Genomic DNA, 17387 nt, shown 5'->3' on the forward strand with positions numbered 1-17387 from the left:
AGACGCGGGCGGGGGAGAGAGGAGTGGCCGCGCCTGCGCAGCGCGGGGCCGGAACGGGCGGCAGTTTGCGCATGCGTTGGGGAAAGGGGCCGCGCAGGGGTCGCCGGGAAATGAGGGCTCGAGGCCGGAGTCCGCGTAGTGACGTAGGAGTGTGGAGATGCTGGGCACGCCCCCTTAGTTACCATGGGGACGCGACGCTCCGACAGGGACACCCCCCTTTTGGGGGGCGCGCCCAGCATCCCGTTCCCCTGGCAACACGGGAACCAGCCCCCCCTCACTTGGGGGAGTGCCCAGCATCCCGTTCCCCTGGCAACACGGGGACCAGCCCCCCCTCACTTGGGGGAGTGCCCAGCATCCCGTTCCCATGGCAACATTGGGACCAGTCCCCCCTCACTTGGGGGAGTGCCCAGCATCCCGTTCCCATGGCAACACGGGGACCAGCCCCCCCTCACTTGGGGGAGTGCCCAGCATCCCGTTCCCCTGGCAACACGGGAACCAGCCCCCCCTCACTTGGGGGAGTGCCCAGCATCCCGTTCCCATGGCAACACGGGGACCAGCCCCCCCTCACTTGGGGGAGTGCCCAGCATCCCGTTCCCCTGGCAACACGGGGACCAGCCCCCCCCTCACTTGGGGGAGTGCCCAGCATCCCGTTCCCATGGCAACATTGGGACCAGCCCCCCCTCACTTGGGGGAGTGCCCAGCATCCCGTTCCCATGGCAACACGGGAACCAGCCCCCCCTCACTTGGGGGAGTGCCCAGCATCCCGTTCCCATGGCAACACGGGAACCAGCCCCCCCCTCACTTGGGGGAGTGCCCAGCATCCTGTTCCCATGGCAACACGGGGACCAGCCCCCCCTCACTTGGGGGAGTGCCCAGCATCCCGTTCCCCTGGCAACACGGGGACCAGCCCCCCCCTCACTTGGGGGCGCACCCAGCATCCCGTTCCCATGGCAACACGGGGACCAGCCCCCCCCACTTGGGGGAGTGCCCAGCATCCCGCTCCCATGGCAACACGGGAACCAGCCCCCCCCTCACTTGGGGGAGTGCCCAGCATCCCGTTCCCATGGCAACACGGGGACCAGCCCCCCCTCACTTGGGGGAGTGCCCATCATCCCGTTCCCCTGGCTACACAAGGACCAGCCCCCCCTCACTTGGGGGAGTGCCCAGCATCCCGTTCCCATGGCAACACGGGAACCAGCCCCCCCCTCACTTGGGGGAGTGCCCAGCATCCCGTTCCCATGGCAACACGGGAACCAGCCCCCCCTCACTTGGGGGAGTGCCCAGCATCCCGTTCCCCTGGCAACACGGGGACCAGCCCCCCCCTCACTTGGGGGCGCACCCAGCATCCCGTTCCCATGGCAACACGGGGACCAGCCCCCCCCCACTTGGGGGAGTGCCCAGCATCCCGCTCCCATGGCAACACGGGAACCAGCCCCCCCCTCACTTGGGGGAGTGCCCAGCATCCCGTTCCCATGGCAACACGGGGACCAGCCCCCCCTCACTTGGGGGAGTGCCCATCATCCCGTTCCCCTGGCTACACGCGGACCAGCCCCCCCTCACTTGGGGGAGTGCCCAGCATCCCGTTCCCATGGCAACACGGGAACCAGCCCCCCCTCACTTGGGGGAGTGCCCAGCATCCCGTTCCCATGGCAACACGCGGACCAGCCCCCCCCCTCACTTGGGGCAGTGCCCAGCATCCCATTCCCCTGGTAACACGGGGACCAGCCCCCCCCTCACTTGGGGGAGTGCCCAGCATCCCGTTCCCATGGCAACACGGGAACCAGCCCCCCCTCACTTGGGGGCGCGCCCAGCATCCCGTTCCCATGGCAACATGGGAACCAGCCCCCCCTCACTTGGGGGAGTGCCCAGCATCCCGTTCCCATGGCAACACGGGGACCAGCCCCCCCTCACTTGGGGGAGTGCCCAGCATCCCGTTCCCATGGCAACACGGGGACCAGCCCCCCCTCACTTGGGGGAATGCCCAGCATCCCGTTCCCCTGGCAACACGGGGACCAGCCCCCCCCTCACTTGTGGCAGTGCCCAGCATCCCGTTCCCCTGGCAACACGGGGACCAGCCCCCCCCCTCACTTGGGGGAGTTCCCAGCATCCCGTTCCCCTGGCAACACGGGGACCAGCCCCCCCTCACTTGGGGGAGTGCCCAGCATCCCGTTCCCCTGGCAACATGCGGACCAGCCCCCCCTTCACTTGGGGGAGTGCCCAGCATCCCGTTCCCATGGCAACATGGGGACCAGCCCCCCCCTCACTTGGGGGAGTGCCCAGCATCCCGTTCCCATGGCAACATGGGGACCAGCCCCCCCCCCCACTTGGGGGAGTGCCCAGCATCCCGTTCCCATGGCAACACGGGGACCAGCCCCCCCTCACTTGGGGGAGTGCCCAGCATCCCGTTCCCATGGCAACACACGGACCAGCCCACCCCTCACTTTGGGGAGTGCCCAGCATCCCGTTCCCATGGCAACACACGGACCAGCCCCCCCCTCACTTGGGGGAGTGCCCAGCTTCCTGTTCCCCTGGCAACACGGGGACCAGCCCCCCCCTCACTTGGGGGAGTGCCCAGCATCCCGTTCCCATGGCAACACACGGACCAGCCCCCCCCTCACTTGGGGAAGTGCCCAGCATCCCGTTCCCATGGCAACACGGCGACCAGCCCCCCCCTCACTTGGAGGAGTGCCCAGCATCCCGTTCCCATGGCAACATGGGGACCAGCCCCCCCTCACTTGGGGGAATGCCCAGCATCCTGTTCCCATGGCAACACACGGACATCTTCCCTCTTTGGGGGGGCATGCCCAGCATGCTGTTCCCACGGTAACACAGGGCTCCCCCATTGGGGGTTGTCTCTGCCCGCTGTGGGGGGCAGGCAGTGCACACGCCGGCTTGGCAGGCTGCGGGGGGGGGGGAGGAGAGGGGAGCAGCGGCAGCTCCCCTGGGGGCACATCCTGGCACATCAGCTGAGAGAGGGGCCCCGTTCTGCCAGGCCCCTCCACCGGGGGACCCCCTGTGCCAGGGCCGCCCCCGCCCCCTCAGAGCGATCGGCTCAGGCTCTCTGCAGACCCAGGCAGGCGTCAAGGCCCCCTCCCTTCCTGGCACCTCCCTCTGCAGGCCCGATGCCCGCTCCAGGCCTGGCTCCTCTCCTCCCTCCGCTCCCTGGGGGGGCTGCGGGGGCAGCTCCCCCCTGCCCTGGGCCTGCTGCTCCTTGTGGCATGCCGGGGGTCGCGGACGATGCCCTCAGCTTCCTCCTGCCAGCGTTGCCAGCCGGCCTTCTGCTGCGGCCCGCCCCCCGGTGCCAGCCTGCTGCGTGCGGTGCGAGGCCTGGCTGGCTCCATCTTCCTTCCCCGCAGCGCGGGCCCTGCTGACCACGTGGGAGATTTCTCTCGCGTTGGCTGATGCCGGCGTGTGCCTCGGTTTCCCTTCCCGTACCTTGCACTGCTACTCAGCGGAGGGACGAGTATTAGGTGTGTGCAGGGCACGGAGGCACCTGGCTGTCTGGGCCGCAGCGGAATGGGGAGGACACGACCCGCAGCCAGTCTAAGGGGGCGATGAGACCCCCTGGCTGCCTCTGCCGGAAGAGAGAGCCCCCTCGGAGTCCCTCCACAAGACTGCTCCAAAGCTGGGGCATAGAACCGATCCTGGGGCTCCCTGACCCCCCCATCCTTCTCTGGGACCCAAGGGTGATAACAACCCCCCCTCACATACACAGAGCCCACCACCGCCAGTCCCAGCACCCAGAGGAGCTCCCTCCACCCAACCTCATACCCACAAAGTCCAGGTGGCAGCCTGGGCCCATTCTGTGTTTTCTGTCCTGATGGCCAGACCCCCACCCTAGCCACCGGCCCCCTCTCCTCTCCCAGAGCAGAGAGGGAACCCAGGAGTCCTGGCTCCAAACCCCCCTGCTCTAACCACCAGCCCCCTCTCCTCTCCCAGAGCAGAGAGGGAACCCAGGAGTCCTGGCTCCAAACCCCCCTGCTCTAACCACCAGGCCCCACTCCCCTCCCACGCAGGGTGGCGAGCTGGGTAGGACGGAGAGCCGGGAATGCCACTGCCAGTGCAGGGGAGACAGGTTTATTTCAGGCTTAGCATGCAGCAGAGCGGTGCCCAGCTCGCCATGGCACCAGCCGGGGGCACACAGACCCCCATTGGGGGGGAATCCGGGGGGCACACAGACCCCCACTGGAGGAGAATCCGGGGGGCACACAGACTCCCATTGGGGGGGAATCCGGGGGGCACACAGACCCCCTTTGGAGGGAGAATCCGGGGGGCACACAGACCCCCATTGGATGGGGAATCTGGGGGGCACACAGACCCCCACTGGAGGAGAATCCGGGGGGCACACAGACCCCCACTGGAGGGGAATCCGGGGGGCACACAGACCCCCTTTGGAGGGAGAATCCGGGGGGCACACAGACCCCCACTGGAGGGGAATCCGGGGGGCACACAGACCCCCTTTGGAGGGAGAATCCGGGGGGCACACTGCCACCGCACGTCACCCGAGTGGCCAGGGCACAGCAGAGCCAGGCGGGCACCTCCGAGCCCGTCAGTCCAGCGAGCGCTTGCAGACGGACATGAACTGCCAGGAGGCCTCGTAGTTATTCCAGGTGATTGTATCTGTGGGGACAAGAGAGTCAGTGAGCAGGGGCCGGGAGCCAGGACGCCTGGGTTCTCTCCCTGGTCTGGGAGGGGAGTGGGGGCTGGTGGTTAGAGCTGGGAGCCAGGACTCCTGGGTTCTCTCCCTGGTCTGGGAGGGGAGTGGGGGCTGGTGGGTCAGAGCAGGGGGGCTGGGAGCCAGGACTCCTGGGTTCTCTCCCTGGTCTGGGAGGGGAGTGGGGGCTGGTGGTCAGTGCAGGGGGGCTGGGAGCCAGGACTCCTGGGTTCTCTCCCTGGTCTGGGAGGGGAGTGGGGGCTGGTGGTCAGTGCAGGGGGGCTGGGAGCCAGGACTCCTGGATTCTCTCCCCAGCTCTGAGACGGGTGTGGGGGCTGGGAGCCAGGACTCCTGGGTTCTCTCCCCAGCTCTGGGAGGGGAGTGGGGGCTGGTGGTTAGAGCAGGGGGGCTGGGAGCCAGGACTCCTGGGTTCTCTCCCTGGCCCTGGGAGGGGAGTAGGGGCTGGTGGGTTGGAACAGGGGGGGACTGGGAGCCAGGACTCCTGGGTTCTCTCCCCGGTCTGGGAGGGGAGTGGGGGGCTGGTGGGTTGGAGCAGGGGGGGCTGGGAGCCAGGACTCCTGGGTTCTCTCCCCGGTCTGGGAGGGGAGTGGGGGGCTGGTGGGTTGGAGCAGTGGGGGCTGGGAGCCAGGACTCCTGGGTTCTATTCTAGCTTTAGGGACCCAGCCCCCTGCCCTCCCTCCCACCAAGAGGAGATGTCCATGGGGCAGGGCTGCCCACTGCCCTCAGCGTCAGCCCCAGGAGATGGCCTGGTCCCTGGGCCACTGTATGGACCAGTGAAGGGGCGGGGCCTGTCCCCACCCTGCCGCCGGTACCTTGATCAAACTTCCAGGTGGCCACAAACTCCTCCGCGGTGGTCCTGTCCGGCTTGCTGTCCCTGAAGTTGTGATAGTGCCAGGCCGAGCCGTCCGTCCAGCGCCAGGAGCCCTCGCCCTGCGGGCAGCGCGGCATTGAGAGCGCCAAGCCGGGCCGGCTTCCTAGCCTGGGCCAGCCCATGGCTGAGCTCAGCCGGAGGAGCAACTGAGGCACAGCACCTCCGCCCTGTCCTTCAGGACGCTCCTGGTGTCCGAGCCTTGTTCTCAGCCCCCCTTCTGCGTGGAAGAGCCCCCGCTTTGGGGATGCTAGCCCACTGCCTCTCTGCCGGAGCCCCGAATCCCTCCCCCATAACCGGAGCCACCGAGCCGCCCCCCCACCAGCGCCTGGCCAAGCCACCTCACTCTCCTGCCAGAGCCCCCCTCCGCCCACCGCCAGCTGACCGGGTCCCTCTTTACCCACCCGCCCCCGAGGAGGAGGGATGCGGTGAGCTGCGAGGGCCTCCAGAGAGGGGATGTGGAGCAGAGGGACTTGCCCCATGGCAGGCAGCAGGCAGTGGGGGCCCTCGGGAATGGGGGTGGGGTCTTAGCCTTCCCTGGCCTATTATACCACCCCGCCCCCCATGGAGACCATGGTCTCCTCAAGCCAGCAAGGAGGCGGATGGGAATTTGCATCCCAAGTTTTCCATCAGAAACCGCCCCCATTGGAGGACTCCCCAAATTCAGGGAACCCCTTTGTTTTAGGGAACATTGTCATGAGTTTCCCTGGTGGAAATTTCATTTTGAGAGGGGAAAAATGCTTTTTTGCGGGGGGTGGGAATTGAAATATGAGTCCCCAAAGTGTGGATCTTAAGACCAGCAGCCCCATCGCTAGCCCAGCATGGAACTACCCTGGTTGGAAGAAGGGGGGGTGGGCAGACCCCCGGACTGGGGCCGGTTTCCTGGAGAACGGGGGGCTCAGGAAAGGATCTGGGGGGCAGGAAGAGGGGCTAATGCCATCCCGGGACGTGCCGCGTGAGGAGTGGTGGGGAGGGGGCAAAGCGGAGGTGCCCCAGGGGGAACCTGGAACCCTTCATCCGCCTGAAAAAGGCATTTGACAGAGTGGAGAGGGGACAGAGGCGACCCCCCCCCCCGAGCCAAGCCGAGGGGCCACGTGACCCAGGGGGCTCAGCAGCCCCAAGGCCCAGCAGCAGAGCCCCTCACCTGGGAGTCACGGCGACCCCCGAGCCAATAGGCTTCCTTTCTCTCGTAGTTGTGGGGGGTACCCATGAGCTGATAGATGAAGTCGTTCTCCTCGGCGCTGTGCACGGATGCCAGGTGGGCGCCCTCCGCCAGGTCCCTGCAGTCCGTCTGGGGTGTGGGGGGTGACACACACCGTGGGGGTAGGAGAGCACAGCCTGACCCCTCACTACCCCTAGTCCCTGCCCTCCCCCACTCCTCCTCACACCTCAGGCCACCCCATTTCTCCACTCCCGCACCCCAGTGAGCTCCTCTGCCTCGCCCCCCACCACCGCTGCTCCCCCCCCCCACATGCCAGCTGTGATGAAATGGGAATTTGCTGTCATCATTTTAGGAAGCCGCTGTGTGCCTCAGTTTCCCCATATGCAAAAAGGTCTTGTTTGCGCTCTGGGCAGGCTGAAAGGCAGATGTGAATGGCTCCTAGCTGCGTGGGGCTTGGGTTCCACATCAAGGGAGCCTTTGAGAAGCCCAATCACTCAGACTTTGACACCCAGCAAACCAAGCCGTGTTCGGCCAGCTGGAGGTTGAAGGACTTGGGAGGTGCCAGGGGGTGGTTAAGGGTTGGCTGCTCCGGGTGCTGGGCACACCCCTGAACTGGGGCAGAGAGGACAAGGGGGCTTGGGGCTGACCCACCCGGGCCAGGCTGTGACTTTCTGTTCTCCGGGCCGGTCGAGGACTTTCTAACGGACCCGAGTGTGGCTGCGCCAGCCGGCTGTCCCTGCGGGGCTCACCCTGGGGGAAGGGGGACCCCCCCGGGGGGTCCGGCACACTGACAGACCCCGAAGCTGGGGTCACAGAGCCCCAGTCCTGTCAGTTACCCCCGCCTCCCCCACAACTCCCCTGCCCTCCAGCCTAGTCACCGCTGCTCCCCCAGGGCCGCAGCCACCCCAGGTACCCCCAGTGTTCCCACACCCCCTAGTCTCCCCTGAGCCGCAGTATCGGGGGTGACACGCCCTCCCCCCAAGGGTGGGGGTCCTAGCCCAGCTCCCTGAGGCCAGGCCAAACCAGACGTGGTGGGCCCTCGGACCCGGGGGGGACCATACCTCGGCTTTCCACCACCCTTTGGTGGCTGTCACCGGGTGGTAGCAGGAGTCACGGTACTGGTACCAGCCGGCGGGGCAGCACCCTTGGGTGCACGGGCAGGAGTGGACGTTGGAGGAGGCTGTGGGGAGGGAAGTGAAGCATGAGACAAAGCTGGCGGAGGCTCAGAATCCAGGATCGGGATCCCCGAGCCCCCCACCCCAGGAGAGGACCCCCAGTTCCTGACTCAAGGGGGTTTCCCGGCCTCCCACCCAGCCAGGCTCCGTGGGCCATGATGCCCTGCTGCCAAACCACGCGTCAGAGAAACCCAAACAGTGAAAACCTTCGGCTGGGGGGGGGGGAGGAACCCGATAATTTTTTCTCTGAGATTCTCAAAGGAATCTGCCAAGTGGTTTTGTCAAGAGCCGACTGGCTGCCTTGGGGGGCTCGGGATGAGATGGGGGTTTGACTGACCTGCCACTCGCTCCTTTTGTGACCCCTCGTAGCAAGAGTCCGTCACCCACCCCCGGGCTTCATTTTCTTCCAGATCCTCTCACCTACCTCCAGGGGGGGAACGTGCACCTCTCTGGGCTGCTGGGCCCAGTAGCAGGGAGTTCCCCAGGCTCCTGGCAACAGGGCAACATGGCAGAACCTCTCCCTGGTTCCAGACCCCATCCTGTCCCTGCCCTTTCAGAGGAGACCAGCCAGGCTGGGTCTTGTCACTCTGTCCCATTGGTTACAATCCACTTATCCATCGCTCCCTGCTCTAGCCACTAGCCCCCACTCCCCTCCCAGAGCTTAGGAGAGAACCCAGGAGTCCTGACTTCCAGCCCCCCCTGCTCTAACCACTCCCCTCCCAGAGCCGGGGAAAGAACCCAGGAGTCCGGGCTCCCAGCCCCCCCCGCTCTAACCACTAGGCTCCACTACCCTCCCAGAGCCGGGGAGAGAACCCAGGAGTCCTGGCTCCCAGCCCCACCTGCTCCAACCCACCAGCCCCCACTGCCCTCCCAGAGCCGGGGAGAGAACCCAGGAGTCCTGGCTCCCAGCCCCCCTGCTCTGACCCACCAGCCCCCACTCCCCTCCCAGAGCCGGGGAGAGAACCCAGGAGTCCTGGCTTCCAGCCCCCCTTGCTCTAACCACTAGCCCCCACTCCCCTCCCAGAGCCAGGGGAAGAACCCAGGAGTCCTGGCTCCCAGCCCTCCTTGCTCTGACCCCTCAGGCCCCACTCCCCTCCCAGAACCAGGAAGAGAACCCAGGAGTCCTGGCTCCCAGCCCCCCCTGCTCTAACCAACCAGCCCCCACTCCCCTCCCAGAGCCGGGGAGAGAACCCAGGAGTCCTGGCTCCCAGCCCCCCTGCTCTAACCCACCAGCCCCCACTCCCCTCCCAGAGCCGGGGAGAGAACCCAGGAGTCCTGGCTCCCAGCCCCCCCTGCTCTGACCCACCAGCCCCCACTCCCCTCCCAGAGCCGGGGAGAGAACCCAGGAGTCCTGGCTCCCAGCCCCCCTGCTCTGACCACCAGCCCCCACTCCACTCCCAGTGCCAGGGAGAGAACCCAGGAGTCCTGGCTCCCAGCCCCCCTGCTCCAACCCACCAGCCCCCACTCCCCTCCCAGAGCCGGGGAGAGAACCCAGGAGTCCTGGCTCCCAGCCCCCCCTGCTCTAACCAACCAGCCCCCACTCCCCTCCCAGAGCTTAGGAGAGAACCCAGGATTCCTGGCTCCCAGCCGCCCAGCTCTAACCACCAGCCCCCACTCCCCTCCCAGAGCCGGGGAGAGAACCCAGGAGTCTGGAGTACTTGCAGTCCCCAGATCTTCACCCTTTAACACCCCGCACCGGGGGTCAAGGATATCAGAACAGGGGCCCAAGAGCCCTTCCCCCGTCTCTCCCCAGCCAGCTCCACCCCTCCGCACTTACCCACTGGGCTAGGGGATCCGAGGAGGAGAGTGACAAGGAAGGGACCCAGGCATCCGGGCAGCCAGCGCAGTGTCCCCATGTCTGAAAGGAAGGGCTCACGGGGGGGAACCGGCCCTGGAGGGGAAAGAAATGAGGCCAGTCCCCTGCTGCTGTGCCCTTAACAACCAGTGCTCTGACCACTAGCCCCCACTCCCCTCCCAGACCTGGGGAGAGAACCCAGGAGTCCTGGCTCCCAGCACCCCTGCTCTAACCCACCAGCCCGCACACCCCTCCCAGAGCCGGGGAGAGAACCCAGGAGTCCTGGCTCCCACCCCCCCCGCTCTAACCCACCAGCCCCCACATCCCTCCCAGAGCCGGGGAGAGAACCCAGGCGTCCTGGCTCCCTGCCCCCCCGCTCTAACCACCAGGCCCCACTCCCCTCCCAGAACTGGGAAGAGAACCCAGGAGTCCTGGCTCCCAGCCCCCCCTGCTCTAATCACCAGCCCCCACACCCGTCCCAGAGCCAGGGAGGGAACCCAGGAGTCCTGGCTCCCAGCCCCCCTGCTCTAACCACCAGCCCCCACTCCCCTCCCAGAGCCAGGGAGAGAACCCAGGAGTCCTGGCTCCCAGCGCCCCCCCCCGCTCTAACTCACCAGCCCCCACTCCCCTCCCAGAGCCGGGGAGAGAACCCAGGAGTCCTGGCTCCCAGCGCCCCCCCCCCCCCGCTCTAACCCACCAGCCCCCACTCCCCTCCCAGAGCCGGGGGGAGAACCCAGGCGTCCTGGCCGGGCTGTCCCTTACCCAACCAGGTGTCTCTAGCTGACGCGAGGGGGCAGCGTTGCCCCCCCGTGGGTGCTCCGTGGGTCAGGGCGCTGCCCGGAGCTGCCCCCTTTCATGCGCCCGGCCCAGCTGGAGCAGCTGTGTTTGCCCTGGCTCGGGTTGCCCCGAACAATGGGGATGAGACGCCGCTCGAACCTCCTCTGCCCCCTGGCTCAGGTTGCCCCAAACAATGGGGACGAGATGCCGCCCGAACCGCCTCTGCCCCCTGGCACCAGGGGACACGCGGCAGCTCCGCCCCGCCTGGATCCAGGCCAGGGTCAGGTATCGGGACTGAATCCGGACTGACGCCGGCAGGAACAAAGCCCAGATTCCAGCCCCTGCCCGGGAGCGGCTCCGGGGGACCCACCCGAGACCCAAATCCACCCCCGCCACTCCTGGGTTCGGGCGCGAACGCTTAACCCCGCTTGCACTCTGCCTCTCTAGCCGTGCGCCGGCTTGCACAGGCCTGTGCGTGTGTAACACGCGTGTCTCTGTGTGGGTGTCCGTGCGAGAGGGTGTGTGCGTGAAAGGACACACGTGTGGGTAGGGCGACCAGACAGCAAGGGTGAAAAATTAGATTGCAAAAAATCGGGCCTGGGATGGGGGGTAACAGGGGCCAATATAAGAAAAAGCCCCCACCCCGGGCGTCAATCCAGAGTCGGTCCCGATACCTGACCCTGGCCTGGATCCAGGCGGGGCGGAGCCGCCGCGTGTCCCCTGCTGCCGGGGGGCAGAGGAGGTTCGAGCGGCGTCTCATCCCCATTGTTCGGGGCAACCCGAGCCAGGGCAAACACAGCTGCTCCAGCTGGGCCGGGCGCATGAAAGGGGGCAGCTCCGGGCAGCGCCCTGACCCACGGAGCACCCACGGGGGGGCAACGCTGCCCCCTCGCGTCAGCTAGAGACACCTGGTTGGGTAAGGGACAGCCCGGCCAGGACGCCTGGGTTCTCCCCCCAGCTCTGGGAGGGGAGTGGGGGCTGGTGAGTTAGAGCCGGGGGGAGAGCGCTGGGAGCCAGGACTCCTGGGTTCTCTCCCCAGCTCTGGGAGGGGAGTGGGGGCTGGTGGGTCAGAGCAGGGGGGGCAGGGAGCCAGGACTCCTGGGTTCTCTCCCCGGCTCTGGGAGGGGAGTGGGGGCTGGTGGTTAGAGCAGGGGGGGCTGGGAACCAGGACGCCTGGGTTCTCCCCCCAGCTCTGGGAGGGGAGTGGGGGCTGGTGAGTTAGAGCCGGGGGGAGAGCGCTGGGAGCCAGGACTCCTGGGTTCTCTCCCCAGCTCTGGGAGGGGAGTGGGGGCTGGTGGGTCAGAGCAGGGGGGGCAGGGAGCCAGGACTCCTGGGTTCTCTCCCCGGCTCTGGGAGGGGAGTGGGGGCTGGTGGTTAGAGCAGGGGGGCTGGGAGCCAGGACTCCTGGGTTCTCTTCCCGGCTCTGGGAGGGGAGTGGGGGCTGGTGGGTTAGAGCAGGGGGGGCTGGGAACCAGGACTCCTGGGTTCTCTCCCCAGCTCTGGGAGGGGAGGCTGGTCGATTAGAGCAGGAGGGCTTGGACAGGGCCGGCTTTAGGAAGCGCGGGGCCCATTTCGAACACTTTCTGCGGGGCCCGGGCAGGGATGACTTAAAAAGAAAAAAGTGTAAAAAAAAGCCTTCCATTTCTTCCATGTATTAGTTACTTTCCATAACTATATAAATAATACAATTGTATATTGTGTACATTGCATCATATAGGCTGTTGATTGGTTACTAATGACCGCCGTTTCACATGTGTGGGTCCCCGCCACTCCCTGGGGGTGTGCACATGTGGGTCCCAGCTGCTCCCCTCATTGAAGCAGGTGTGCAGGTTACTGGCCTGGGAACTGCAGGGCAGCAGTGGACATGGGGCTGGTTCGAGGCAGGGCTGGGGCTGGCTGGAGGTAGGGGCTGGCTGCAGGCAGGGCAAGGGGTGAGGGGCTGGCTGGCGACAAGGAGAGTGTGGGGCAGGCTGGCTTCAGGCAGGGCCACTGGGGGGTGCAGCAGGGGTTGGCAGGGCTGGAGACAGGCGTATGGGACTGGCTGGCTTCACGCAGGGGGGTGCAGGAGGGGTTGGCTGGAGACAGGAGAGGGGGTTTGGGGCTGGCTGTGGGCATGAGGTGCAGAGCTGGTGCGGGCAGGGGGGTGGGGCTGGTGTGGGCAGGACAGGGGGTGCAGCAGAGGCAGCTGGAGCCCCGGCCCTTTAAAAAGCCCCCAAGCCTCCCACTATCCGAGGGCTCTGTGGGCTATTTAAAGGGCCCGGGGCTCCCCCGCTTCTACCCCGCCCTGGACCTTTTAAATAGCCGCGGGAGCCCTGGAGGATGCATGGGGGCGGCGGGGCTCCGGCGGCTATTTAAAGGACCGGGGTGGCAGAGGCAGCTGGAGCCCTGGCCCTTTAAATAGCCCCCAGAACCCCTTGCTACCCCAGGGCTCTGGGGGCTATTTAAAGGGCCCGGAGCTCCAGCCGGGGGCACGGGGCTTGTCGCGCTCTGGTCCGAGCTCCAGCTGAGAGAGCGGGGCTGTGGGGCAGCCGCGCTCCCGCCGGCGCTATGGTCAGGGGAGCAGGGCCATGAAATACGCCGGAGCAGACCGCAGTCAGGGTGAGTAAAAAAATTTAAAAGGCACCTAAAGCGTGGGGCCCGATTCCCAGGAATCGGGCGAATCGGCCTAAAGCCGGCCCTGGGCTTGGAGCCAGGACTCCTGGGTTCTCTCCCTGGCTCTGGGAGGGGACTGGGGGCTGGTGGGTTCGAGCACGGGGGGCTGGGAGCCAGGACTCCTGGGTTCTCTCCCTGGCACTCTTAGGGATGCTGGCCCCAAGAACTTACCTTCCACCATGGCAGGTGAGGCCGTTAGTCCCTCACCCTCAAGCTTCTCTCCTGCAGCGTGTGAGTGAGTGCTCCGCGGCGGGGAGACATTCTGCATCCCTGTGGGTTCAGGGCTGTGTGAGGCTCTGGGAGGGCTGGGGGTGGGGTGGGGGTCGGGCTAGGACCAGGGCCAGTTCTGTTCTCTGGGAGCCGGGCACTGGTGCAGCGGGCGGTTGCTCTGCCAGCCGGCAAGGCCCCGTGCCTAGGTGTGCCTCAGTTTCCCTCTGTCCTTTGCCTTGCTGCCTAGTTCAGTGTGCTGAATGGCTACAGTGACAGGGCCATTCAAAGCTGGCTGAAACTGACCGAGATCCACGGGGGGGTCTGCAGAGAGAACAGACCCTCCAGTGCCTGAACGCAGCCAGATCTCCGGCCGGGGGGGTTGTGGCCTCCGCGTGGCCCCACCTGGAGGCGAAGGGCTGGATGGGGCCAAGGCCTGGATCCGAGACAGGCCACACGTCTGCTCCCACTTGCATTGGCCGATTACCTAACGGGCCCCTGGGGTCCGCGCCCACGGGCCCCGGCCAATATTCCCCCCCTGGAAAAATCTCCCTCTGCCCTGGCCTAGGGGCTGGAGGAGCCAGGGCTGCAGTGGGGGGCTCGGAGCATCTCCGGTCTCTGGGCTGCAGCAGGGTGGGGCCAGGGACCAAACGGAGCAGAGATCTGGGGGGGGCTCACTCTGGACGGGACCCCCACACACCTCGCCCCGTCTCTGGCCCATGCCCAGTACCACAGTCACGGCTGGAGCTGGAGATTCCCGGTCAGTGGCGGGAAGTTCTAGTCGTGTCGCTTGGTGGAACAAAGCCCCCGGAAAGGTTTCGTCCCCCCCCCAAATGTCTCGGTCACTGTTCAGGTGTCCAGGACCCTTTGGGGAGGTGTTCGCCAAGGGACATCCAGGGACCTCCTGCCCCGCGGTGCCAACCTTCGCCCGGGGCCCCGCGGCCGGAGCCGGGTTCTTTCCTCCGGCCGGAGCCGGGCCCCCGGGTTCCGCTGAGCTACACCGGGGTGGGGGGGGCCCCGCCGGCCTATTTGTGGTGACTGAAATACGGGCCGGAAATAATTCACATGGCGCCGTTCACACGCAGAGAAACAATCCCCATAGACACACGGAGCAGGGCCTGTGTCCCCCCCACACACACACACACGGAGCCGGGCCCCCGGGTTCCGCTGAGCTACACCGGGGTGGGGGGGCCCCGCCGGCCTCTTTGTGGTGACTGAAATACGGGCCGGAAATAATTCACATGGCGCCGTTCACACGCGGAGAAACAATCCCCATAGACACACGGAGCAGGGCCTGTGTCCCCGTCCCCCCCACACACACACGGAGCAGGGCCAGGCCCCTCCACACACACACACACATGGAGCAGGGCCTGTGTCCCCACACACGCACGGAGCAGGGCCCCCCACACACACACACAGAGCAGGGCCAGGCCCACACACACACACACACACATGGAGCAGGGCCTGTCCCCCCCCCACACACACACGGAGCAGGGCCTGTTCCCCACACACACACACAGAGCAGGGCCAGGCCCCCCCACACACACACGGAGCAGGGCCTGTGTCCCCCCACACACACACGGAGCAGGGCCAGGCCCCCGTACACACACACGGAGCAGGGCCTGTTCCCCCCCACACACACACAGAGCAGGGCCCCCCCATACACACGGAGCAGGGCCTGTTCCCCCCCACACACACACGGAGCAGTGCCTGTCCCCCCCCACACACACACACGGAGCAGGGCCTGTGTCCCCCCCACACACACACACGGAGCATGCCTGGGTCCCCCCCACACACAGAAACACGGAGCAGGGCCTGTCATCCCCGCCCCCACACACAGTGCAGGGCCTGTCGTCCCCTCTAGCAGGGGGCAGCAGGGACACACACACACACACACACACACACACACACACACACACACACACACACACAGAGCAGGGCCCGTCCCCTCCAGCAGGGGGCAGCAGGGACACACACACACACACACACACACACAGCAGGGCCCGTCCCCCGCAGCAGGGGGCAGCAGGGACACACACACACACAGAGCAGGGCCCGTCCCCCCCAGCAGGGGGCAGCCGGGACGGGGACACACACACACACACACACACACACACACACACACACACACACACACACAGCAGGGCCTGTCCTCTCCAGCAGGGGGCAGCAGGGACACGTGCGCGCATACACACAGAACCGGGCCTATCCCCTCCAGCAGGGGGCAGCACGCGCGCACGCGCACACACACACACACACACACACACAGAGCAGGGCCCATCCCCCCCAGCAGGACGGACACACACACACACACACACACACACACACACACACACACACACACACACACACAGAACAGGGCCAATCCCCTCCAGCAGGGGGCAGCAGGGACACACACACACACACACACACACACACACACAGAGCAGGGCCCGTCCCCCTAGCCGGACACATACACACACACACAGAGCAGGGCGCATCCTCTACAGCAGGGGGCGGCAGGGACACACACACACACACACATGGAGCAGGGCCCCCCATACACACGGAGCAGGGCCTGTTCCCCCCCACACACACACACGGAGCAGGGCCTGTTCCCCCCCCCAAACACACACGGAGCAGGGCCTGTTCCCCCAAACACACACGGAGCAGGGCCTGTCCCCCCCACACACACACACGGAGCAGGGCCTGTTCCCCCACACACACACACGGAGCAGGGCCCCCCCACACACACACACGGTGCAGGGCCTGTTCCCCCCCACACACACACGGAGCAGGGCCTGTCCCCCCCCCACACACGGAGCAGGGCCTGTTCCCCCCCACACACACACACGGAGCAGGGCCTGTCCCCCCCCACACACACACGGAGCAGGGCCTGTGTCCCCCCCCACACACACAGACACACGGAGCAGGGCCTGTCATCCCCTCCAGCAGGGGGCAGCAGGGACACACACACACACACACACACAGAGCAGGGCCCGGCCCCCCCCCAGCAGGACACACACACACACACACACACACACACACAGCAGGGCCTGTCCCTCCAGCAGGGGGCAGCAGGGACACGTGCGCGCACACACACAGAACCGGGCCTATCCCCTCCAGCAGGGGTTGGCAGGGACACACACACACACACACGGAGCAGGGCTCATCCCCCCCAGCAGGACACACACACACACACACACACACACACACACACACACACACAGAGAACAGGGCCCGTCCCCTCCAGTAGGGGGCAGCAGGGACATACACACACACACACACACACAGAGACATACACACAGAGCAGGGCCCGTCCCCCTAGCCGGACACATACACACACACACAGAGCAGGGCCCATCCTCTACAGCAGGGGGCGGCAGGGACACACACACACACACGGAGCAGGGCCCGTCCCCCCCAGCAGGGGGCAGCGCACACACACACACACAGCAGGGCCTGTCCCCTCCAGCAGGGGGCAGCACGTGCATGCGCGCGCGCGCACACACACACACACACACATGGAGCAGGGCCCATCCCCCCCAGCAGGACACACACACACACACACACAGAGCAGGGCCCGTCCCCTCCAGCAGGGGGCAGCAGGGACACACACACACACACACACACACACACACACACACACACACACACACAGCAGGGCCTGTCCCTCCAGCAGGGGGCAGCAGGGACACGTGCGCGCACACACACAGAACCGGGCCTATCCCCTCCAGCAGGGGTTGGCAGGGACACACACACACACACACGGAGCAGGGCTCATCCCCCCCAGCAGGACACACACACACACACACACACACACACACACACACACACACACACACAGAACAGGGCCCGTCCCCTCCAGCAGGGGGCAGCAGGGACATATACACACACACACACACACAGAGACATACACACAGAGCAGGGCCCGTCCCCCTAGCCGGACACATACACACACACACAGAGCAGGGCCCATCCTCTACAGCAGGGGGCGGCAGGGACACACACACAAACACACACACACACACACACACGGAGCAGGGCCTGTTCCCCCCACACACACACGGAGTAGGGCCTGTGTCCCCCACACACAC

General features: G+C 66.3%; 1 protein-coding gene across 1 annotated transcript; it reads right to left on the reverse strand.

Moving 5' to 3' along the window:
• Nucleotides 1-4549: 4549 nt before the first annotated feature.
• On the reverse strand, nucleotides 4550-13372 carry LOC115639708 (snaclec alboaggregin-A subunit alpha-like). The gene is made up of 6 exons (XM_030542657.1): nucleotides 13276-13372; nucleotides 9658-9771; nucleotides 7767-7885; nucleotides 6688-6834; nucleotides 5488-5605; nucleotides 4550-4620 (listed from the first exon to the last, which is right to left on the reverse strand). Exons 1-6 carry the CDS (start codon nucleotides 13370-13372, stop codon nucleotides 4550-4552), a joined length of 666 nt encoding a protein of 221 aa, XP_030398517.1.
• Between the last annotated feature and the right edge of the window lie 4015 nt (nucleotides 13373-17387).

This window comes from Gopherus evgoodei, unplaced genomic scaffold (assembly GCF_007399415.2).
Source record: "Gopherus evgoodei ecotype Sinaloan lineage unplaced genomic scaffold, rGopEvg1_v1.p scaffold_106_arrow_ctg1, whole genome shotgun sequence".
In the NCBI taxonomy this organism is placed as follows: domain Eukaryota; kingdom Metazoa; phylum Chordata; order Testudines; family Testudinidae; genus Gopherus; species Gopherus evgoodei.